This window comes from Somniosus microcephalus, chromosome 10 (assembly GCF_052327205.1).
Source record: "Somniosus microcephalus isolate GS21.2 chromosome 10, FLI_Smic_1.0, whole genome shotgun sequence".
In the NCBI taxonomy this organism is placed as follows: domain Eukaryota; kingdom Metazoa; phylum Chordata; class Chondrichthyes; order Squaliformes; family Somniosidae; genus Somniosus; species Somniosus microcephalus.
Window position 1 is genome coordinate 158,282,169 of NC_140996.1, and position 25,117 is coordinate 158,307,285.

The 25,117-nt window shown below is 43.6% G+C and overlaps 1 protein-coding gene across 1 annotated transcript in view; it reads left to right on the forward strand.

Annotated features, from left to right (window-relative positions):
- The window catches only part of LOC147111791 (E3 ubiquitin-protein ligase SH3RF3-like), a 442,366-nt gene that overhangs the window by 384,698 nt on the left and 32,551 nt on the right, over positions 1-25,117 (forward strand). Inside the window, exons 6-9 of the mRNA XM_085999027.1 lie at positions 2,647-2,817; positions 3,014-3,261; positions 5,674-5,999; positions 19,816-20,156. Coding sequence (XP_085855153.1) covers positions 2,647-2,817; positions 3,014-3,261; positions 5,674-5,999; positions 19,816-20,156 — 1,086 coding nt within the window. The remainder of the gene's footprint in view (positions 1-2,646; positions 2,818-3,013; positions 3,262-5,673; positions 6,000-19,815; positions 20,157-25,117) is intronic.

The following is a 25,117-nucleotide window of genomic DNA, read 5'->3' on the forward strand; positions in this document are numbered from 1 at the left end:
CACTCCCCGCTGCTGATTTGCCTTCAACAAAAACCTCATATCATCATATTTCCCACTGTGATGTGGCGACCAGCTTTAAGCTTTTTAAAGCTTTTAGGAGTAGATTTTAACTTTTACTGCCGGGCGGAAAACTGGCAGTAGCAGCTCATCCGCCTGTTATAGGAAAATTGGGCAGGGTGTATAACAGGTGGCCAATCTGCTACTGCTAGTTTTCCACCTAGTGGTTACAGTTAAAATCTACCTTTTAGTGTCAGATTGGCTCACATACGGAATACATGGGCACAAGCACTCTTAAATAGCCTTTGGAAGGGTTTATTTTAAATAATGTTTACAGTACCTTTCTAGTCTTGGTGATACATTGTTTCCATATTTCTGAATTTCTATGAAAATATTAATGTTTTACAAAAGAAATTGATTGCCATTTTTTGCTCGCTCCTTTAAGGTTTCATGGTAGAGCTAACACAAGAGGAAAGAAAGCATTCCAAGAAGTAAAGTGGGCCCCACACCATTCTCCAACCCTTGGCAGACCTACTTGCCAAATACACAGGACAACTGCCTCAACTAACTGCTGATTAGCAGGACAAAGCATTGTCATCTGCATTAAGGACACTTGCAGCAAACTTGCAACATAGAGCTGGCACTGGTTGGCAAGATTACAACGTCCGTTGTTATGCCTAGGACTTAACCTAGCTAGCACCGTAATATCAGGCACTGTGTTAACCACATATGCTTCCAGAAAGCATCGGTCAGCACAGCTGGTACTTTACTTCTTTTCCCACTGAACACCATCACACACGTGTCCAATGTCACCACATTGATGCATTTCTCAAAATGCAGGACTCACTAATTGCTGGCATGTGTACCATTTACAGTACCTTTCTAGTGCAGTGCTCTTAGTGATGCAAAAGCAAAATACTGCGGATGTTGGAAATCTGAAATAGAAACATAGAAACATAGAAGATAGGAGCAGGAGTGGGCCATTTGGCCCCTCGAGCCTGCTCCGCCATTCAATGAGATCATGGCTGATCATCCAAATTCAGTACCCTGTCCCTGCCTTCTCCCCATATCCCTTGATCCCTTTAGCCTTAAGAAATATATCCAACTCCTTCTTGAATATATGTAATGAATTGGCCTCCACTGCCTTCTGTGGTAGAGAATTCCACAGGTTCACCACTCTCTGGGTGAAGTCATTCCTCCTCATCTCTGTCCTAAATGGCTTACCCCTTATCCTTAGACTGTGACCCCTGGTTCTGGACTCCCCGGCCATCGGGAACATCCTTCCTGCATCTAGTCTGTCTAGTCCTGTTAGAATTTTATAAGTTTCAATGAGATCCCCTCTCATTCTTCTAAACTCCAGTGAGTATAAGTCCAATCGACCCAATCTCTCCTCATACGTCATTCCTGCCATCCCAGGTATCAGTCTGGTGAATCTTCGCTGCACTCCCTCCATGGCAAGAACATCCTTCCTCAGATAAGGCGACCAAAACTGCACACAATGCACAAGATGTGGTCTCACCAAGGCCCTGTACAACTGCAGCAAGACATCCTTGTTCCTGTACTCAAACCCTCTCGCTACAAAAGCCAATGAAGCATATTTCATAAAAACAGAGAATGCTGGAAATACTCAGCGGGTCAGGCAGCATCTGTGGAAAGAGAAACCGAGTTAACGTTTCAGGTTGATGACCCTGCGCCATGCGTTGTTATATGAAGTTTATATGGAAATATTAATGTTTTACAAAAGAAATTGGTTGCCATTGCACATCGCAGATTTTAATCGCTCCACCATTGGCCGCTGTGCCTTCAGCTGCCTAGGCCCTAAATTCTGGAGCTCCCCACCACCCCCCCCCCCCAATTGCTCTGCTCGCTCTACCTCTCTCCCTTTCTTTGATGCTCCTTAAAACTTACCTCTTTGACCACTGTCCAATTATCTCCTTATGTGACTTGGTGTAAAATTTTGTTCGATAACACTTCTGTGAAGTGCCTTGGAATGTTTTACTACGTTAAAGGTGCTATATAAATACAAGTTGTTGTTATTGTACCAACTTGAAGCCCTTGCAAGATGTGAGTGTTGCAAGACATTTATTACAGATTTGCCAGGAATTTCCTCAGAGCTGTTCCCACTTTGTCATCGTAACTTCGCCAGAAGTGCGATGAAAACATTGTTTACACGTGTCATCTAGAATGCAGCAGCAGTTTTTTTCTTGAGGGATTTTTAGAAGCATATTTCATATTTTTAGTTCAGCTTCTCACGCTGCTGGAATAATAGAGTGAGAGCAGCATTTCTCCCTTTACCAATTACTCTTTTTTTCCCAAAGCAGCAGTTATAATATAATTACTCTGTACTCTCCAAGTTTGGAGGCTTGAGAGTTTAAATCACAGCCTCAATTGAAATCTCACTTAACCCATTGAATGCATTTTACCAGTTTTCCATTAGGTTGCTAATTGACTCACTGCTTCATCTTTGTGGAGGACTGGAGTGGGAGAACGAGAAGTAGCAGCAGTCCAGTCCTGGCTCACAGAAGCACACCCCTAATAGCCGGTCACAGACATAGCGTTGATTATGTACAGAGGTCTATAGACTAATGCAGAAAGCAGGGTGGAGATTGGGAACTTTAACTTTGCACATGTCTCATTTTGTAACTCCAGATATATGGCCATGTATGCCTACAAGCCACAAAAAGCAGATGAGCTGGAGCTGCGGAAAGGAGAGATGTATCGTGTCATTGAGAAATGCCAGGATGGATGGTTCAAAGGCACTTCACTGAGAACTGGACTGTCTGGTGTCTTTCCTGGAAACTATGTGACTCCTGTCTCCAGGTGGGTGCATGAGCAGATTGGGAGCAGCCACAGAAACTCATGGCCCAAACTGTGCTGTCTAAAGGAGGCAGTGATGAGCTATCAGGAATAAATATAGGAAGAATTATTTTCTTCTTTTTCTATAAACTTTGTCACTTAAGTAAAGAACTTAGTGGGCACAGCAATTCAATACCTTGTGGCATCTCTTTTGTTTTAGGGCTCCCTTTGGAGTGGCTCAGTCAAGAAATGCCGTGCCAGGAGGTGCTGCCCAAACCGTGAAAGGAAGCTCCACGTCAGGCCATTCAGCAGTAACCAGCCTTGTGAATAATGGTGTGAGGCCCATTCTTCCTGTCGCCATCCCTCCTGTTCAGCCACAACTTCACACGTCCAGTCCGCAGATCAATAACTGCTTGCGCTACTCAGGGCAACAAACCGTCAACCAAGCCCGCAGTGCAATGCAGATGGGTAAGTAATGCGCATCGTTGAAGCTTGCTTCCAAATCTAATGCCTCTTACCACTGCACCGGCTAAATAGTATAATGCTTGTTACTCTTGTCGTAATCAACTTTATCCATACATAATATTTACAGCACAGAAACAGGCCAACCGGACCAACAGGTCCATGTCGGTGTTTATGCTCCACACAAGCCTCCTCCTGTTAAATCCGTGAATCTTGATGTATGGTGTCCTTCAATAAATCGACAGAGACTGCAGAGGAACAATCAACAGGTGTTTACTGGATGAGGGTTACTCTAAAACTAAAGTACAGATCCCTACTCAGGGTTTATATACAGGTGTGGTCACTGCCGGTACTACAGTATACAGGAGCTGTAAAAAGTAGTTCTCCCCTTAAAGGTACATACACAACACCTCCCACCCTACTTCTTCTAACTCAGCATATCCTTCGATTCCTTTCTCCCTCATGTGCTTACCTAGCTTCCCCTTAAACGCATCTATGCTATTCGCCTCAACTACTCCATGCAGTAGCAAGTTCCACATTCTAACCACTCTCTGAATAAAGAAGTTTCTCCTGAATTCCTTTTAAGGTATACCCCTATCTTTATCACAGTGTAAACAATCAGTAAGCGAAACATGAAACAGCTTACCTTGGGCTGACTCACACACCTGTCCTCCAGTGGATAACCTGGACAAAATCAAGGGCTTGTCATATGGGCAATCTTATATCCCACAGCTCTGAGCCCCAGGAACAGTTTTGAAATTTAATAAGTACACTTCAATGTTTGTTTTCGAGTTGAATGCTGTGGGTGGCATTTAGTTAATGTCACAATTTTACTAACCTTTATTTTTAAAGCAAAGACTTTATAAATAGAGGAGCCAATGTCTGTTTTGAAAGCATGAGCAGGTGATACCTCAGGGTGCAATGAAAGGGCAGCATGAGTGCTCCTGCATCATCACTGTAGCTCTTAACTTGGCAACTTTAACTTAAAGGGCACAGCCTGCATGAAGAAAGTATTTGGCAAACTTTTTTTTGATTTGAAGAGAGCTGTGTATTATTTTTATCGCAAAAACATCTACATGTGTCAAAGCAATTTGTTCCTTCATGTCATGTGTTTATGACACAAGTATTTTCTCTTTCTGGAAGCTGACCGACTAGCTGTGTGTTTCTAGCATATCCTGATTTTATTACATAGAAATTTGGGATTTTTTGTCAATGTTTTGGGGATTGAATTATGTGATTCCATCCATTTATAATAAAGCTCACAGACTGCTGCTGACTGAATAAATCAGATTCATTTTTTATTACATGTGATTCTGGGGAATTCTGTCTCCAGGCAGCACAGGGACATGAAGTGAAGGAGCTCGCAATGGCACAGTGCCCCATGTCAAACTTAAAATTCTGGTCTGTGCTTTATGTTTTGACAAAAAGAACATAATTCAGGATTTTTTCCTTCTAGTGTAACTTATTTTTTGAAAAATAATATTTATTTTCAGTAAAAGGTAGTATGATTTACAGTTTCAGAAATACAGAAAGAAAAAGTACCTTGTATATATCAGGTGATTAGTATTCAACTTGTATATCGTTACATAATTTTGTTTATACATTTTATAAAATATGGACAGGAGGGGATGAATAGTAATGTAGGAGAGGGATGTGAGGTCTACCAGGGTCTTTGAAACTGCTCCCAGATCCAGCATTAGAGAGCTGCAGATGGAGATGGAGGAGATGTATAAAACCAGCTTTGTTTGCTTATGGGAGCAACCATCCTTTTCTTGCCTTTTGTTTGTTTCTTTTACTCTTTAAATCTGAATTATGAATGCTGCTGTGATGTGATGCCCTTGTCATCTGCTGCTAATGACCCTTGTCTTCATGAAAAGCATGACCCGAGTGCAACATTTCAGATGTCCTTGTTAATATCCATGTTACCTCAGCAGTAGTTGTGAAACCACATTGTATTACATTTCATGAGTCAATGTTTAGGTTGGATGGTTTTACAAGACCCGATGCATTTAACGAAAGAAGTTTGAACGCCATTTGCTTTAAGGGAAGTTTTTTTTTCTATTGCCCAGGGATGGGAAAGGCTTATGGGGGATGTTGGAATTTAAGCATTTAAGCTTCCATCATATACAGCTGATACGATCCCAGACAGCTTCGCTTAGAATCAGGAATTTACTATGTAGGAAATCCCCAGCGGGAGTCTGCATTATATTGTGTAGAGTCTTCCATTTTGCTTTTTGTGTTTTGAGAAGCTGTTTATTTAAACTGTGCTAAGTGGTAGGATTAACATGGGCACTATCATTAATTTGGGAATAACCTGAGGAAGCAACATATTGAATAATCTGTTCTACTAACCGAGGGAAGCTCAGACTCATCAATCTAACTAACCCTTTTTGCCAATCTTCCATTTTGTTTTTGCAGTCCATCCTGCTGTTCAAGCGCTTGACCGTCCTACAGCAACTGTACCACCACTGAGAACACAAAGTCCTCCCTCCCGTATCCCGGCCACTATGGTGCGACCACAGCCAATGACCTCGCCGCAGCACGTTCATCAATCCTCTGGAGCTCCTGGTGCTAGACCAACCATTTCACTCACCTCCGCAGCTGTAGCAATTACTCCACCAAATGTTAATGCAGCCAACTTGAATGGGGACACGATGGGTGGACCAGCGAGTACCTCAGTGACTTCCAGTCCATCAAACTCCACGCCTGCAGTGCCCAAATCGGAAGAGCGGAAAAGTGAGAGGGTGAGACTTCCCATTAGATTGTTAATTGTGTGGGTTTTTAATCTAATCTTTCATTCTTCTACCTTGTATTTTGTGGATAACATTTGTGTGATGGTTAGAGAATGGCCAGCAGATTGTACTGAATTTTTCCATACACAGGACTGACTGCATAACTCACAGACTGAGTCGCTCATCGCATGTTCAGCTTCATTAGTGGAAGTATTTGCTGTTTCTCTACCGGTCGTGCTATTTCTAATGTCTGTAGTATAACTGTAAATACCTATTTTTCTTTCATTACTGCCACCCTGAAGCCAAAGATTTCTATTTGGCTAGAGGTCTAGAAAGGCAGTGTAGCCCTCTGCCACCTCGCTAAGTAGCCATTCTTCATGGTTAGACCTCGACAGCGAGTGACAGCCAGCCATTTAACTGAAGGGCAAAACATCTGGGCCCGATCCTTCTCACCTGTCATCCATATTTTCAGTGGGGATCATTGGATGGTGATCAGCAGAAAGCACCCAGGTTGGTTTCGCCCTTTGCTATTCTAAAGCCAGCTGCAGATTCCTCACTGCCACTTTGGCTGATGTTGACTCACCTAACGCAGGCTGCAGATTAAACGTGGATCCATCCTATTCTGTATGACGAGTAGGCACCAAACCATGCAGCACTTTTACCCGTTAATCCATTAAGGACCTCTGAAAATAGCTACTTTAATGATTAGTTTTACAGTATTTTAATCTTGAGAAAATCTGTGGGTTCCACCTTGGGAGATTCGTTGTCATTCATGGTGGAAACATAATTTTTCCCCACTGATAAGTCAACACAAGTGTGGTAAGTTTCTGTGTATTAACAGACCCATCATACTCTCTATAGTTTACATTCTATATTACACGTACACTCCTCTAAATAACTCAAGCTTTTCTGTAATTATACGACATGATCACATTCACCAGAATTAAAAGTTACTGTTTCATCATTTTTGAACTATTTTATATATCCTTATTTTTGCCTAAAGTATGAACATGGTGCTTTCTGGAAAATAATGGGACTCAAGCTTATCTCAACTGTGAGTAACATCACACAGTCATAACTCTGCTGCTGATGGGTTATGAGGCAATCCTCCTGGGATAAATGGAGAGGGGGAGTGGCAATCATCGCCACACTATCTCCCATACGATTCATTGTCCCCGTTCTTCCATTTTATAACCTCATAGGCCGTGTTCGGCACCTGGGGATCAATTATTCACTCCATCACTATGTTTCTGCATTTAGTTGCTGCTGTATCTTTCATTTTCTGAGCACGTTGGCCAGGCTGAAGAGAACATTAAATACATTTTTAACCCTTTGAGCACTGTAATTACATTTCTTTTTGCCCCATTTATCAAAACACAGGATTAAAATGTTCTTATTCTCCCACTGTTGTTCTCTGGGATAATTTTTGTTTCTGTTTTCTTATGCATAGTGATGCCAAAAATCCCTCTGGCACATATTCCTGCCATAACTCCAGTCGTGCTGTGTGCTGGAAGGGCTGCAGATTAGAATGGGACCTGGTAACAGCCAGACTCAGCCTTCGGGGGATTTCATGGGGCTTTGTAAGCACCCAGAATTCCTACATTTCCGGCCTCACAGGGACCCACTGTAGTCTTGGCGGCTGGTGTGCCCAGGGAAAGCAGGCATACCAGCCACTTTCCTGGCGGAAGTGGGGCCCACCTGGGAATCCAGGCCTGGGTTGCATAGCTTCAGGGAAACCAGTTTTGTTTTACGTAAAATAAATCATAATTGTAGTGAAATAATTTGGTTGGGCTAAGCACCCAATCAATATGTGTGGTTTCCATGCCAATTAGCTTATATTGTACAGTATTTATAATGAATATAATTCATGTAGATAATGTGTTTTTATATCCATACTAGAAAATTGTCCTGCGCTCTGTTGATGAATATAACTTTTTTTATATACACGATGACAATAGAGTTGGGTGCAAGATTTCAGCAACTTGCTCAATTGCACCACCTACTGACCAGAGTCTACGACTGCACCATTACAGGCAACTTTATATCAGACGTTTCATATAATCATAGAATCTTACAGCACAGAAGGAGACCATTCAACCCGCCATGCCCATGCTGGCTCTTTGAAAGAGCTTCCAATTTAGTCCCACACCCCAGCTTTTTCCCCATAACCCTGCAAATTAGTCCTCTTCAAGTACATGTCCAATTTCCTTTTAAAAGTTCCTATGGAACCACCACCCTTTCAGGTAGTGCATTCCAGATCTTAACAACCCTCTGTGTGAAGACATTTCTCCTTATTTCCCCTCTAGTTCTTTTGCCAATTATTTTAAATCTATGCCCCCTGGTTGCTGACCTACTTGCCAGAAGAAGTAGTTTCTCCCTACTTGCTCTATCAAAACCCTTCATAATTTTGAACACCTCTATTAAGTATCCCCTTAACCTTCTTTACTCTAAGGAGAACAATCTCAGCTTGTCCAATCGCTCCACATAACTGATGTCCCTCATCCCTGGTATCATCCTGGTAAACCTCCTCTGTATTCTCTCAAGTGTGGTGCTTTATATATAACAAAAAAAGCAATGGTCCTAATATCGACACCTGGAAAAACATCCATTTACCACTACACTCTGCCTCCTATCCCTTAGCCAATTACGTACCCAAGTTACCACCATCCCTTTAATACCATGTGCTTCTATTTTCCAAATAAGTCTGTTATGTGGTACTTTATCAAATGCCTTTTGAAATTCCACATATACAACCTCTACTGCACTACCTTCATCAACCCCTCTGTTACTTAAAGAACTCAGGCAACTTAGTCAGACATGATTTTACGTTAACAAATCTCAAACCTCTGCTGGCTGTCCCTTGTTAACCCATGCTTCTCCAAGTGAGAATTAATTTTAACATAAGAACATAAGAAATAGGAGCAGGAGTAGGCCATTTGGCCCTTCGAGCCTGCTCCACCATTCAATGAGATCATGGCTGATCTTCTACCTCAACTCCACTGTCCTGCACTATCCCCATATCCCTTGATTCCTTTAATATTCAAAAATCTATCGATCTCTGTCTTGAATATACTCAATGACTGAGCCTCCGCAGCCCTCTGGGGTGGAGAATTCCAAAGATTCACCACAATCAGTGAAGAAATTTCATCTCATCTCAGCCCTAAATGGCTGATCCCTTATTCTGAGACTGTGACCCCTGGTTCTAGACTCCCCAGATAGGGAAAACATCTTCCCTGCATCTGCCCTGTATGTTTCAATGAGATCACCTCTCATTCTTCTAAACTCTAGAGAATATAGGCCTAGTCTACTCAATCTTTCCTCATAGGACAATCCCCCCATCCCAGGAACCAGTCTGGTGAACCTTCGTTGCACTCCCTCTATGGCATGTATATCCTTCCTGAGGTAAGGAGACCAAAACTGTACACAGTGTGGTCTCACCAAGGCCCTATATAATTACAGTAAGACATCTTTACTCCTATACTCAAATCCTCTTGTAATAAAGGTCAACATACCATTTTCTTTCTTAATTGCTTGCTGTTCCTGCATGTTAACTTTCAGTGATTTGTGTACAAGGACACCCAGGTCCCTCTGAACACCAACATTTCCCAATCTTTCACCATTTAAAAAATGCTCTGCTTTTCTATTTTTCCTACCAAAGTGGATAACTTCACATTTCTCCACATTATATTCCATTTGCTATGTTCTTGCCCACTCATTCAGCCTGTCTATATCCCCTTGAAGCCTCTTTGCATCCTCCTCACAACTTACATTCCCACCTAGCTTTGTATCACCAGCAAACTTGGATATATTACATTTGGTCCCCTCATCCAAATCATTGATGTAGATTGTGAATAGCTGAGGCCCAAGCACTGACCCTTATGGTTCCTGCCAACCGGAAAATGACCCGTTTATTCCTACACTCTGTTTTCTGTCCGTTAACCAATCCTCAATCCATGCTAGTATATTACCCCCAATCCCATGAGCCCTAATTTTGTTTAATAATCTCTTGTGTAGCACCTTATCGAATGCCTTCTGAAAATCCAAATACACCACCTCCACTGGTTCCCCCTTATCTATTCTGCTAGTTACAACCTCAAAAAATTCTAACAGATTTGTCAAACACGATTTCCCTTTCATAAATCCATGTTGACTCTGCCCAATCCTATTATTATTTTCTAAGTGCCCTGTTACCACATTCTTAATAATAGATTCTAGCATTTTCCCGGCTACTGATGTCAGGCTAACTGATCTGTAGTTCCCCGTTTTCTCTTCCTCCTTTCTTAATAGTGGGGTTACATTTGCTACCTTCCAATCCGCGGGAACCGTTCCTATGGAATTTTGGAAAATGACAACCAATGCATCCACTATCTCTATAGCCACCTCTTTCAAAACCCTAGGATGTAGGCCATCAGGTTCATGGGATTTATCGGCTTTCAGTCCCACTAATTTCTCCAGCACTATTTTTTTACTAATACTAATTTCTTTCAGTTCCTCATTCTCGTTAGAGCCTTGGTTCTCCACTAAGGTTTTTGCGTCTTCTTCCATGAAGATAGACACAAAGTATTTGTTTAATTTCTCTGCCATTTCCTTATTCCCCACTATAATTTCTCATGTCTCAGCCTGTAAGGGACCCACATTTACTTTCGCTAATCTTTTCCTTTTTGTATACCTATAGAAGCTTTTACAGTCTGTTTTTATGTCCCTCACTATTATATTCTATTTTCCCTTTCTTTATCAATTTCTTGGTCCTCCTTTGCTGAATTCTAAAATCTTCCCAATCCTCAGGCTTACTACACTTTTTGGCAATATTATAAGCCTCTTCCTTTGATCTAATACTATCTTTAACTTCTCTTGTTAGCCACAGTTGGACCACTTTTCCTGTGGGGTTTTTGTGCCTTAAAGGAATGTATATTTGTTGTAAATTATGTATTAATTCTTTAAATGTACTAGCCTGTGTCCTTGACAGTGGTCTCCAGTAGTTTTCCCACCACTGGCGTTAGACTGAGTGGCCTATAGTTACCAAATTTTTCCCCTCTCCCCTTTTTTGAACAGGAATGTAGCATTTGCAATCCTCCAGTCCTCTGGCACACTCCAATATCTAAGGAGGATTGAAAGATTATGTGTGGTTAGAGTTTCTGCTATCTCCACCCTAGCATCCGTCAGCAACCTAGGACGCATCCCATCTGGACTGGGCGACTTGCTTCAATGTAACCGGTGACATAAAATTGTGACCAAAATCCAAATAGGGAGCTGGATAGAAAATGCACCCATACACAAGATTTTTTATTATATACAAGTAGATATATAGATACACAAATTTTTGTCTACAACTACATCTGAAATGGAATCCTAGATCAGTAATGAAGTCTCCCAGGGCTGTACCCTCATTGCAGTGATTCTCTGCTGCTATCTACATCTGTTAAAGCAGCTCACTCACCACCTGCCCTCCCTCTTGAAGGGATGGAGAAAATCAAAGGATAAGTCAACGCAGACTACTGGCTCGTTCTAGAACTTGGAGGGAGTGGTGCAGAGTGGAGCGCAAAAACAACTTAAAATAAAGGGCCGATTGGAACCTGTGGAAGTCTCATGACAGTTAGTGTGCTCATAGTTCTTAATGTATTTGCACACGTGGGGAAGCTGCTGTCGGTTTTACTCTGCAGGACTTCCAACCGTCCTCTAGCTAATAGCTTGGGAAAATGCCAGCTGACTGACACACAAAATTACCTCTGTAAAAGTGACTCTTTGTTAAAAACAGTCAGGTTAAGCTCAAGGACTGAAAGTAACAATATTCTGCTGGAGAATCTCGGATATAAGACTAAAGGAGGCACAGGCACTGCCCCGAATCTTACTTTGCTGAGAGTATAGGCTAATGAAAACCACTCAAGATTGTTTTAAAACTAGGGTAAGATGAAAATTTAAAAAAATGTAAATGCTAGAAATCGGAAATAAATTTTATAATGCAGATTAGGTGACCACATTGCAGAACAGCTCCTTTCTGCCCACAAGCATGATCCTAATTTCTCTCTGCCTTATCACATCAATGCACCCTCCCATTCACACTCCAATGCCTTTGTCTCTGTCCGCATACACTGCTCCAACCAGAATCACGCAAATTTCAGAAGCAGCGTCTGATATTCCTCTTTGGGACCCTGTCCTCTGATCTGAGCGTTGGTTTCATCAGCGTCAGAACTAGGCTGGCTCCCTGCCAAATCCTCCTGTTCACATTCCAACATGATCCCTTCCATTTTGAAGCTGTTTCACTCAACTTCTGTCTCTCTAACACCTTTCCACAGCTGAATGGAGATGACCTTTGTATATTATTCAGCAGTTTTTGGCTCTTTCCAACTATAAAAATTCTGTTCATAGGCTATTGAGCCCATTTCTGCCTCTTTGTATTGGTATTTAACATAATTGTCTCAGCAATTGTATCTGTTTTCCAATGCCCCTCTTTGTTTTTGTCAATCAACAAAGGAGGTATCCTAACTTTTTGTTTTACATCTAACAAAGGTTCTTTACTTGAAACATTAACCCATCTTTTTTCAGATGCTGACAGACCTTCCAGAATTTTCTGAACCTGAATTTCTATTGGACCAGCGGTGCACTGCTGGCGTAAGTCAGCCAGTAGTGCCTCATAGCCTCAGGAAAATCGGCAGAGGCCTGGATACGTCGAGCCCCAGCCCCAGCCGCAGGTTTCTGTCAGGACATGGCTGATGCTTAACCTCTCTAAATATGGGCCCGACCTTGGAAGGGTCGAGGCCAGAGGATGGACTTCCATACGAGGAGTTTCCTTAGCCCTGTCCTTTCTCGTAGCCTGAACCCAGGGATGAACCTGGCATACAGGTCTTTAGAGCAGCAGAAATGGGGCTCATCTGAGAGTCTAAGGCCTGGAACCATTAGTCAAAACCCCAGCAGCATGATTTTTTTTTTGCAAGCCTTCTAATAAAAGGGGCTGATGGGATAGTGTTGAAACATTTTCTTGGTCAATGGCAGCAGCTTCTGCACTAGCAGCAGGTTAATTTCACTTTTCACATCCCTCTTGGTAAGCGGCCAAGATGCCCTCATCGTGGCGTGGATGCCCACCACTGATATGGTAATTATATGACCTCCCCATTACCCCAGACACTCTAGCGGGGTCAGGAGCAGAAGTCCCTGTGTTTTTATTTTTAAAACTGAATGAACATGACATGATAAAATTAGTTTGTTTCAGTCCCTAGTTCTGTGCTGGGTTATCTGACTATAGTGACCTTAGCTTGGATCAGTTAGTAACATTCTCATCGCTAAGTCAGAACATTGTGTGCTCAAGCCTCAAACATTGTGGCCCAGAAATTCGGGTCGGGGGTTTCCCGCGGGTGCAAGCCCCCGACCTGCACTTACCTAGCGTGCCGGCCGTTGAGCTGTGGGCCCGCGTGGGATTCCGATCCTGGGCCTCCTCCAACTGCCGGCGCGCAGTGCTTGCGTATCCCAGGGGCGCAGTTAGTTCGAAGCGTCCCCTGGGATCACGTGGGCCATGGAGAGCCAATGGTAGCAGGGAATGCCCATTCATAAATTTGACAGGAAGAGCTGTCAAAACTATAAATACAAATCAGCCCCAAAACATAACTAAAACTTCAAATACATTTTTTCTTAAAATTACATTTTTAAAATAACTATAAATTACATAAAATAACTATTTTAAACAATAATTTAAATTTTTGAAAAAATTAATTACAGTTTCTAACAGGGCTAAAAATAAACTTACCTTTCTTTAAAGTATTTAAAAATAATAAACCTGTGGAAAAAATGTTTTAATTTTACTTAATTCACCACTTACCTTGTTAAAAGCAGGCCTTGCGACTGCTTTTTAAAAGTATAACTCCTGGAGACTTACCCTCCCGGAGAAAGCTGCAAAAAAAACGGAAGTTCCAGGCGAACGCGCTGCCTCTCCGGCGCACGCGTTCGACCTGTGAACCCCTTCCTTTAAGGGAACGGAAGTTCCGGTTTCCCGCGCATGCGCAGTGCATGCACGAAACCGGCACTTTCGTTGGGCCTACGGGTGAGTACCCAGCGCGTACTCACCCATGGGGACCCGAATTTCTGGGCCTGTGTGCTCAAGCCTCACTCCAGGACCTGAACACACAATCTAGGCTGGCACTCCAGTGCAGTAATGAGGACGTGCTCTATTGTTTGAATGTGCTGTCGTTTGAATGAGACATTAAACTGGGGACCTATTTTTTTTTAAAGTCTGTACCCTTTATAGGCAGTTTTTGGTATCTGGCTTAAAATCAGCACGGGCAGAGATTTGGGAGCAGGTGGCAACCTGGGAGTGGGCCATGTAGCCGTCTTCTCAATTAAGGAATTTTGCCTGGCCCTAGGTATCATAATTTTGAGAAGATATGCTAATAAAAAGAGTTGATAGAAAATATTAAAATAAATGGACACAGACACAATAAACCACATACTCGCATGCTTTCTCCACTTCTTGGTGTCCCTGGGCCCATGGAAAAGCTATTATCAGTGCTATTGGTTAAACCTCTAGCCATTCTTTGGGTAACTCTTTGGAAAAAATGCTAGTGCAGTTGTCATATGTCTGAATTTTGCCATACTATTACCAGGATCCTCCAGGATTATTTCTGAGCGCAATCTACCGTCGGATGAATTTACACATTCTTTCAATGATTCTCAGGGCAGCATTCAAAATTGAACTGTGGGGAGTGAGCATCTGTACTCCAGTTTTTTTATTCACTGAATACTTAAGGTGGTGAAGAGAGAAGGGACACAGAAACCGATTATAAAATGCTTTTTGCTTTGACTTGTTTCTCTTTCTGAATTGCCAATGCTTTTGTGAGAAACCATTCTTTAGCTATGAGAGAGAGATGGTTTATATTGCAGTTCTCTATATTTAATATTGAAAAGCTACTCTGTTCAGAGAGAGCACATTTTATCTCAAATGTCCCCATCCAAATGCCCAACAGAGAACTGGCAAAATCCAATTATTAGGGAGCAGTGATGCTTGAATCTCAGATGAGATGAGAATTGAACCCAAGGTCCCTAGCATGACATTTCAGCAATCTTCTGCTATCTAGCAGCCCTTAATTAACTCCACATTAGTAAGTTGTAAATTTGAGTCTTTGTCATTCAGGCTAAGTTGTCACGGTTGGGTGAGTTTCATCTGTCCTCACCAGGCTGCAGTTTGAGCAATGTCCTTGCAGGAAGGAAGGATTGTCTGAACATGACTTGCTTTGTTTGAATTGTACCACTTGCGAGCAGATGACAGTGACATACATGCATGGATCTGTAGCCAAACCAAGCTTTGGAAATGAGTGGCAGAATACAAATACCATAAACACTAGCTGAACTCTCATTAATGTTTACAATCTGCTTTAAATATATTTCTGTCAGCGATTTACATCAAATTGATTCACTCTCCCTGTACCAGTTTAGCAGTGATGACTAACATTCAAGCAGTGCTGTAGATTTTGTTCACTGCTGTCACAATCTAAGTGCTAGTGCTTGCATTCTTTGTTCAGAGCATCTGCATACCTGAGAGGCCTGTGAACAACTAGGGCAGATCCAGTACCAGTATCCCTGATGGCTGCACCAGGACAACTCCAACCTTTCTGTTAGTCAGCCATGAATTATATCAGTTTAAAGAGTCACAGAGGTATTTTGATCAATGTGTAGGTTTATGGGGTTGGCATTTTAAGTATAGATGGCTATAAACTCATAACTATCATGTTAGAAGTGCAGTTATTCTGCAGGTACTGGTCTAATACTGGTACCTGCATAGAGCAATGTGGGCCTCAGTTATGCTGCCAGCTCCTACATTGCTCTTTCTCTACAGTCAATAGCGTTCTGCAGGTGCATGCACAAAACGGCGCTCGCCAGCTTCTGAATGCCAGTTAGGTTTAATGTGAAGAGAGTGAAACTGGAAAGTTGGCTCTCTGCAAACTTTGTAAATTAAGTATTTAAAAAGTTCCTGGCCAGTCTTTGCATTGCATGGGAACTTTTAAAATTTGGCATTGCACTGTGCCCAAGTTATGCTGCATCTGATGTGAAGTTCAAGAATTGTCAGACTACCTTCTGCAGATGGCCTCACACCTCTTGTCCACAGTGAGATTGGTGACTGATCCAAGTTATTTTGCAGCACCAGTTTTGCACTCATGGGTATCCAAAACTGCTTTGTAGCAGCTCAAAACCAGTGGTATAACTGGATCAATACATGAGATTTGAAAAGTCTACTCCTAGAACTGTGAATTTGGTAGTGATCTTACATCAGAATCTTCGTGACATAAATCATGGCCTCAAGTGGTTTTCACATAACCACACAGCCAGCCTTTGGTATTGCCAGGTAATGTAGATGCTGTATGACATCACTACTCATTCAGCTCAAGTCCCGTGCAGATCTTTCCTGTCCTAATACCGAGTGCACACTTCTCGGGTCACTAAGCAGCCCCAATGGGACTAAGCTGTAGTTGAGGTAGTTCTGACTTACACAGGACAGATACATGTTAGTAATGTAGAGGCAAATCTAAAAATCTATTGATAAAATGAGGTAGAGAGTAACTATAGAAGAGTGGACAGAATAGCAATTAACTGGTACTGATAGAAAAGCACAATGTGTCATCAGGACCAAGCATGGGCTGAAAGCTATACGAATACAGTATAGCCAAATTCTGAAACTGGTTACAAATTTCATTATATTTAATTCAATTCAGTTGTTGTCATCCTTCTGTTCAAAAGGGGGAGTCCTGAATGTGTTGTTATACCACTTACGAATATAAAATTTAATTAACCAGGCCCCTCTCAACCTATTTTAATAAGGCACTTCAACATGTGGAAGCGTGTCCATCAATCTTCCTGATTTTATTAGAAAAGTAACATGTTGACTCTTATGGATGGGCAGCAGGTCACTTTCAGTTAATTACAGAGGACCACTCATTGAGAATAGTTGATCACTGCTCCTAACCTGCAGATGCTAAGTGATAGCAAAACCGCATGTGTTACTAGAATATATATAACATGATGAAAAATTAAAGGGGGATTTTTTTGCTATTTGGGAGGGGGAATTAAATTGCTTAGTTCTAAATGCCCTTTTTGCAACTGTCTTGCATGATGACATTGCATTCAAGCAACAGGAAGGTGATTTTTTGACATGAATTATGTCATGTGTTTGACTTCCAAATGTCTTCTTGATAACTTTACAGGGGTGGAAATATCCCTTTCAGACTTTATTAACAATCTCCATAAAGTGTTCTCCTCACTTTTATAGGGTTACACTTTTTGCAGAAGCCGAGCACAATCTTGTGGTTAAGCCTCTTATACAGGATATAGACAATAATTCAGTAAACCACAATCTATTATTTTTTAGCAAAACATTTCCCTTCCTGTCCCCTGAATACATTTTTACATTTTATGTTCTAGTAAAACTCCCCCTTTTTTATAATGTGTTGTGAAACTCCATACCTAAACTTGGTGACCATAGCGGCAGGATGTGAACTTTTAATCCAAAAACTTGAATGGGAAATTGACGTGTGGAAAATGTCAAAAATAACAGAGGACTGTTAAAGTCATCAACACAATCTCTAGCACATGAGTGTCTTACCCACTGGAGCTCTTGTCAGGACTACTCTGTTGTGTTCCAGTTATATAACATGCTGCTTTCAGCAATCTTTTATTCTCTGGATACCGTATCTCTGTGATGATATGAGTTTGAGTCCTTGTAGTAATGGAAGCCTAGTTCTGAATCTGTGTATGAATGTTTCAGGATGGATTTAGTTCATAGGTTTTAAACATAGGGGCCTAGAAATTCGGTGGGCTGCGCCACCAGTTAGCGCCCAAAGAGGGCACTTAGTGGGTTTAGCGCCACTGGCCATGCCTCCCGCTAAATTTAGCAGGGTGCTAATGGCGGCGTTAGCCGGTAGCGCTGCGCCGCCACCGATGACGTCATCGGTGTGCGCAGCGCCCCGCTACCACCCCGATCGCGAAATTTGGTAGCGCCCCCTGCTGTAACACTGGTCGCAATTTGCGACCGGTTCAGGGGGGCCTACCTGCGGCGGTAGAGGCGCGGAGCGGCCATTTTTTTTGCTGGCCGCCTGCCAGCACCTCTTCGCACAGCCGTCCCCGGCCTCCTGAGCCCCCCCGCCGCATTGTGCCGGCTGTCTCCCAAGAGCCCGGCACTTCTCCTCGGTGCCGGGCTCTTTTGCCGGCACTCGCGATCTCAGATCGCGCTGCAGCAGGCCCCTCCCCTTTAAGAAGGGGAGGAAGGCCTGCAGTACCGCAGCGCGCCGTGCCGCAGCGTGTGGCGCTGTGGCACATTGCACTGCGAACTTCAGTTGCAGCGCCCCAAGACGGATGCGGGGCACCTCGAGCAGTGCCGCGCTTCTGTTTGGGGCGCTCAAACTGAATATCTGGCTGGCGCTCACGACTCCTTCCGGGGCAGTACTGGCGCCCCAAATGGGGCGCCACCGAATTTCTAGGCCAGGGTTTTTGGATCTGTGAGGGAATGCCAGGGTTATCTAATTTCTGTATTTTTCAGTATTTGTTGACTTGTATGTTACTTCTATTGTCGCATGTACTAATAGACAGCGATAGCATCATTTTACTTTGGGTGGCTTACGTCTTTTGGAAATTTGGATGGGATCCCCTAAGAATGTGTCAATATTTGCTGGGGCTCCTGGGAAATTATTTATATTTTCAGGGATCCTCCACACAGAAAAGCTGGTTTAACGGAGCTATCCTGTTTATACTGGGTGGAAAGTAGAACTAAATACACATAGCGCTTCAGATTGGGAAAAATAAATCTGTGCATGTATGCTTGTGCATAGTGTATGTTGTGCATGAATTCACTGTCCATGTATGTGTAAACACCCTTATTTAATATGAGCAGTTGGTAGGATGATGGAGTGGCAGAAGGAGGTTTGCATAGTGGATTTATGGTTGTCAGTATGGCAAGCATCTGGACTGGCACTTCTGCGAGATATTTTGCCCCGGTTGTGTTTATAACAGTGCTGTTTTGATAGAAATTCACTGTCCTTTTGCCACTGCAGTGGATTATCAGTGTGACAATGAGGTTCATCACTGTTGTTCCAGTTGCTAAGCCCTACAGTTTAGATATTAAATTTTAACTCCAACTATTTGGCTAGTTTTGATCTGTACACCCAATCTTGCTGTTAGATACGGGAATTACAAAGCTTTCCAGCAAATACAAAATTGATATTGTACCTCATCCCATCTTACATGTGAAGAGTTGAGTTATGAGTGGTTGGGAGAATAAGGGAAGTAAGTGGAAATAGCTGAACGTAAAGACTATGATATTTATTTGTATCCTAGATATAAAATATAAGCAGCTATTAACCCACCCCATGCAACAGGATTCAGATATATGGACAAGAAATTTCAGTCAATAACATCCAGATGTGTACCTGTAATTTTGATAATGTAAAATCCAGGCTATGTCATACCGTCTTGTGTGTTTTTATGTCCTTTAAATATAGGGGAGTGATTTATATGTAACAGTTTAACATACACAAGGTTTAATGGTGCTATATATTTCTGTTAAGGCTGATACTATATAAGCTTGAACTGGTCTGGTTAAGTGTGTAATGTATACAACAGGCTACAGGACTGCTGATTACAACATTTGGGTTGACAGCATATAGCTGCAAGTTCACTGGAGCAGAAGAGCCACGTGTAAAAAGGCTGTTGTGGGATTTCAAACGGCCTAAAATCGAATGTAATTGATCAAACAGAAGGCAGAATTAATAAAGAGATTGAAGGAGCAGCTTTAAAAACAAAATCCTGATAATTTCTTGGGTAGTTTTTCAAAAAAAAATATTTTTTTTATCTGTAGAAAGAGAAGAAAAGTGGACTCTTAAAACTTCTATCAGGAGCGTCAGGAAAGAAGAAGTCTCGCTCACCTCCCTCTGTATCTCCAACTCATGATTCCCAACAGGCAGCAGCAGAGAATACTATGCAGGGAGCTGTGGGTCCCGAAGTTCCTCCAGTCTCAAGCCACGGCAGGGCTGGGTCTTGCCCTTTAGAAAGTGAAATGCAAGGGGCTATGGGAATGGAGCCACTGCACAGGAAAACCGGCTCCTTGGATTCCAACTTTTCCATTTCTCCACCTACACGGCAGATGTGCTCTTCCATGGTTGCAATCCGTCCAGAGCTTAAGCCGCTGCCTTGTGAAAGGTAGGTATATAATAAATTAAAAAGACAGCGGCTCCATTGAATGTTTGTCGGCCTTTAACTGAGTAAAAGATGTTACAGTGTGAAGGTTTAATAGACATGTTCAATGTGTGTTTATCCCATTGTGGCTCCATGTATGGAAAGGTTTATATAATAGCACTGTCTGATTCTTTATCTATCCATAATTTCCCTCTGCTGTAAAGCTAATCCTCTGCCAAATTTGAAAATTCTTCCTTCCAAAATGCATCACATCACACTTCTAGGAGCCTGAAGACTGAAGAATCTTCATGTGTTAGAAGATGGTTTTCTGTACTGTGTAAACTTAGGTCTCATGAAGTCAGTGGACAATGAGCTTTAGCGAGCGATGTCACATGCATTGGAGCAGACAGTCCTACTCACTTACATCATAAAGCACAGGCCACTGAAACTGATCTCTCCTTTTCAAAACAGACTAAAATGAGGGTGAAAATTCAATTAGGACCTATATTGAAGCACCGAGGACCACAAATTAAATTTAACTCGAATTGCCAAATGTGTGTATTTATCTCTTAATTACTGTTGGTTTTTGGTCCCATGTGGACTGCTAATATGGCTCCCACTTCTTCAGCAGTTACCATCGTCCTGCATCTTTTAAAGCAAATTTTTCTCTGCTTTGTATTGGTAACAGCCCTGAAGCACTCAGTATTGACTTTCTGATGTTATTCATGTTTTGCGATTTGTGATGAGAAATGCACAGCGTGAACTGGTTAAAATAAACAGAAGGGTTGTTAGGGAAGTTATCCTGCCTGCTGTACCTGGCCGCTAACATCTCAACACATTGTACCTTCTGTCCGAACAGTTACGTTATCCATTGCTGCCTTTGACTGATTATGATAAGCAGTTATCTCAACTGCTGCCATTACTTTCCAATTACACACAAGTTACAAAGAGCGACCCAGCAAAAATGCTGTCAGCAAGTTGTAAATTATGAAGACTAGAAGAATGAGGTCAACTGTATGTGAGAATCATGCAAATAGAATTGAGTGGCAGTGGAAAATTGTATTGACCCCAGTAGTAATTGTATTGCCCTGTCTCAGAAGGTAACCAGACTTTAGTCCTCATTTACCTAATGTGTGCAATTGTTCATATCTGGCCGGTGTCTCATTAGAATAAGAACACGGTGTTGTCAGATATCTGACAAGATGATAGAACACTTCCGCTGCTGGCACTTGGAAAGGATTCCAAGCTTTATTTATTCTCTGTTCACTAAGGGGTTAGCAATTGGTTTCACCGTTGACAGTGGGGCATGATTGATTCTCTGCTTTAGGGACTCTGATGCATCATTTGCAAATGTAACTGCAAAGCAGAACAAGTCAGTAACATGAAATTGATTACCTCAAATGAACAGTCACAACTGGGAGGACCATGGACTGGCACATTCTTTAACATTAAAATAATACATATATATAGTATTCTACAACTGCTGAAGTTAAGGAGATTATTCTTTACTGACACTGGTTCATGTTAACAGTACCCCTAGGATATTCAGCGATGTCATTTTTACAGAATCTCTCCTGTAGGAATTTGCTCAGTGTGAATAAGATGTGATAGCCAGAGCATTTTAATACCTGCTGGAGAAAATCACAGTTGTCATTCTGCTGTCTTTTCACATTATTGTTTCAAATAGGGAGGAAGAAAATGTATCTAAAATATGTGACTTAGACAAAGATTGATTATTGCTATTTTTCTATCATAAACCATGAGGTGCAAAAACAGTGGCCTAGAAATTCAGTTGGCGCCGCGCCAGGGCTTTAGCGCCGGAAATTTAGCGCCGGCGCTAAGTACCCCTGCACGCGCCAAAAATTCAGTAGCGCCACGCCCAAACGGCTGCCGGCGCTACAGGAGGGTGTCAGCGCCTCGAAATGGGCGCTGACTGCCACATTGCGGCGCAATTCCGGCGCTGCGGCACCCGATGCGGTGCGGCAGGCTGGGGAAGTGCAGGCCTCCTCCTTCAGTTAAGGAGGAGCTGCCTGCACCCGCCCGCTGGCCGTTGAAATCTTGAAAAAAATGAGCCCGGCACCTCGGAGAAGTGCCGGGCTCGCAGGCCAGACGCATCTGTTCCGCGGGGGGGGGTGGAGGAGTCCGGGGAGGGAGGTGCGGGCAGGCGGCCGGCGGGAAAGCGGCCGGCCGCCGCGCGACCTTAATGCGCCGGCGCTAACTCGCGTAGGACTCTGCTGAAACATCGTTAGTTGCGGCTGCCACGGGCGAGGCGGCCGCAACTCAATTTCGGCGTTGGGGCCCGTCACCATGGCAACCGGGACGCTGCGCACACCGATGACGTCATCGGTGCCGGCGCAGCGCAACCGGTCTAACGCCGATGGCAGGGCCCCACTGAATTTACAAACCGGCCATAACTCCGGCGCTAGGCCCTCTAGCGCCTCAAATGGGGCGCTAACCCTACTGAATTTTCAGCCCAGTGAGTTTATACAGTGCCTGTAAAAGGCATTAGTTTATGTCTATGGGGCGAAATTCAACTTCAGCAGGGGCGCAAAACAGGTGGTGGTGGATCGGCTGCCCGTCATACACCTGACCTCGCCCAAACTTGCTTTCCATTGAAGTTGAATTTCACCCCTTTGTCATCTGGCAATCAGGTGGTTCGGTTATTTTGCAGCAATTCTTGGAGGATCCCACAGTAGTGTTGAGAATTCCTTTCAGACACTTCAGGTAATTGTTTTAGCTTTAACACAACCATGTAGTTTTTAAAAAACATTTCGGGTGACGTGTTAATAGCGTCAATAGAGCACACATGCATGAAGAGCTGAGGGTTGACTGGGGAATGGGGAATAGTGGTTTGGGGGGTGATGGAGACTGGGGAATGGGGAATAGTGGTTTGGGGGGTGATGGAGACTGGGGAATGGGGAATAGGGGCTTGGGGGGTGATGGAGACTGGGGAATGGGGAATAGGGGCTTGGGGGGTGATGGAGACTGGGGAATGGGGAATAGGGGCTTGGGGGGTGATGGAGACTGGGGAATAGGGGCTTGGGGGGGTGATGGAGACTGGGGAATGGGGAATAGGGGTTTGGGGGGGTGATGGAGACTGGGGAATGGGGAATAGGGGCTTGGGGGGTGATGGAGACTGGGGAATAGGGGTTTGGGGGGGTGATGGAGACTGGGGAATGGGGAATAGGGGATTGGGGATGATGGAGACTGGGGAATAGGGGTTTGGGGGGTGATGGAGACTGGGGAATGGGGAATAGGGGCTTGGGGGTGATGGAGACTGGGGAATGGGGAATAGGGGCTTGGGGGTGATGGAGACTGGGGAATAGGGAATAGGGGCTTGGGGTGATGGAAACTAGGGAATAGGGGCTTGGGGGTGATGGAGACTGGGGAATAGGGGTTTGGGGGGTGATGGAGACTGGTGAATGGGGAATAGGGGCTCAGGGGGTGATGGGGAATGGGGAATAGGGGCTGGGGGTGATGGAGACTGGTGAATGGGGAATAGGGGTTTGGGGGTGATGGAGTCTGGGGAATGGGGAATAGGGGCTCAGGGGGTGATGGGGAATGGGGAATAGGGAATAGGGGCTTGGGGGTGATGGAGACTGGGGAATAGGGGTTTGGGGGGTGATGGAGACTGGTGAATGGGGAATAGGGGTTTGGGGGTGATGGAGTCTGGGGAATGGGGAATAGGGGCTCAGGGGGTGATGGGGAATGGGGAATAGGGGCTGGGGGTGATGGAGACTGGGGAATAGGGGGTGATGGGGAATAGGGGCTCAGGGGGTGATGGGGAATGGGGAATAGGGGCTGGGGGTGATGGAGACTGGGGAATAGGGGCTGGGGAATAGGGGCTGGGGGTGATGGAGACTGGCGAATGAGGTTCGGGGGAGACAGGGAGACGGTAATAGGGGCTTGGGGAGAGAGGAGACTGGGGAATGGGGGCTAGGGAGAAAGAGAGACTGGGGAATGGGTGCTTGGGAGGAGAGATGGAGAGAATGGTTTCCCCTCTTCCCCGCCTTCGGTTTCCCCTCCTTGCCTGTTCACGGGTGGCCTCCTGGTTCTTGGAACTTCTCACATAACAGCTGCTGGCGTGAAACCACAAATAAAGATTCTCAACTACAGGGGACCAAACTTTTGTAAGGTATATCCAATAAGATTTGTAGAAGTCATGTGATACAATGCCACATGGTCAGCTGTCATGTGGTCAGGACATCAAGTGATCAAACCTCCAGGAATGCCTCTAACCAGAGTTGGCAACCCTAGTCACATGCCTTCTTTTGACCAGTTGACAGGCCAGAATTCTGGAGGCCTAGAAACAAGTTGGCCCTTTACACGCTCAACTCCGTTAAAGTGGGATTTATTAAGAAATGCGCACTCTGCATAATCTTTGAACTCTGCTCATAACATTTGGCCTCACTGCACAATCCTTGACCCTACCCTTTTTCCAATTTAAACTAATGAATAAAATTCAAGGGGAAAAAAAGTTTCCCTAATTTAAATAAGTAAATATATTCACAAAAGCCTCAGACACCAGCACAAAAGGAACAAAAAAAAGTGTTATTGAAATATATTTTTTAAATGTTCAGAAGTTCAATAGCACCAGTTCATTAACCAGACTAACATTTTACGACCAAATGCTATAGGGATGCAGGAGAGAGCCGGTAAAGAGAAAAAAAAGACCACAGTGATAAAAGAGGGCAAGAGGACGAGAGAAGTCCACTAATTTATATTATCAACATAAGAACATAAGAAATAGGAGCAGGAGTAGGCCAATCGGCCCCTCGAGCCTGCTCCGCCATTCAATAAGATCATGGCTGATCTGATCCTAACCGCCAATCCACTATCACAGAACCATCTCCTGAATCTAACAGAATTGGACACACAAAATAGGAGCAGGATCAGGCTACACGGCCCCTGGGCCTGCTCCGCTACCCACAGGGCCATGACCGATCCGAACCTAGACTCATGTCCAAATTCCTGCCCGCTCCCCG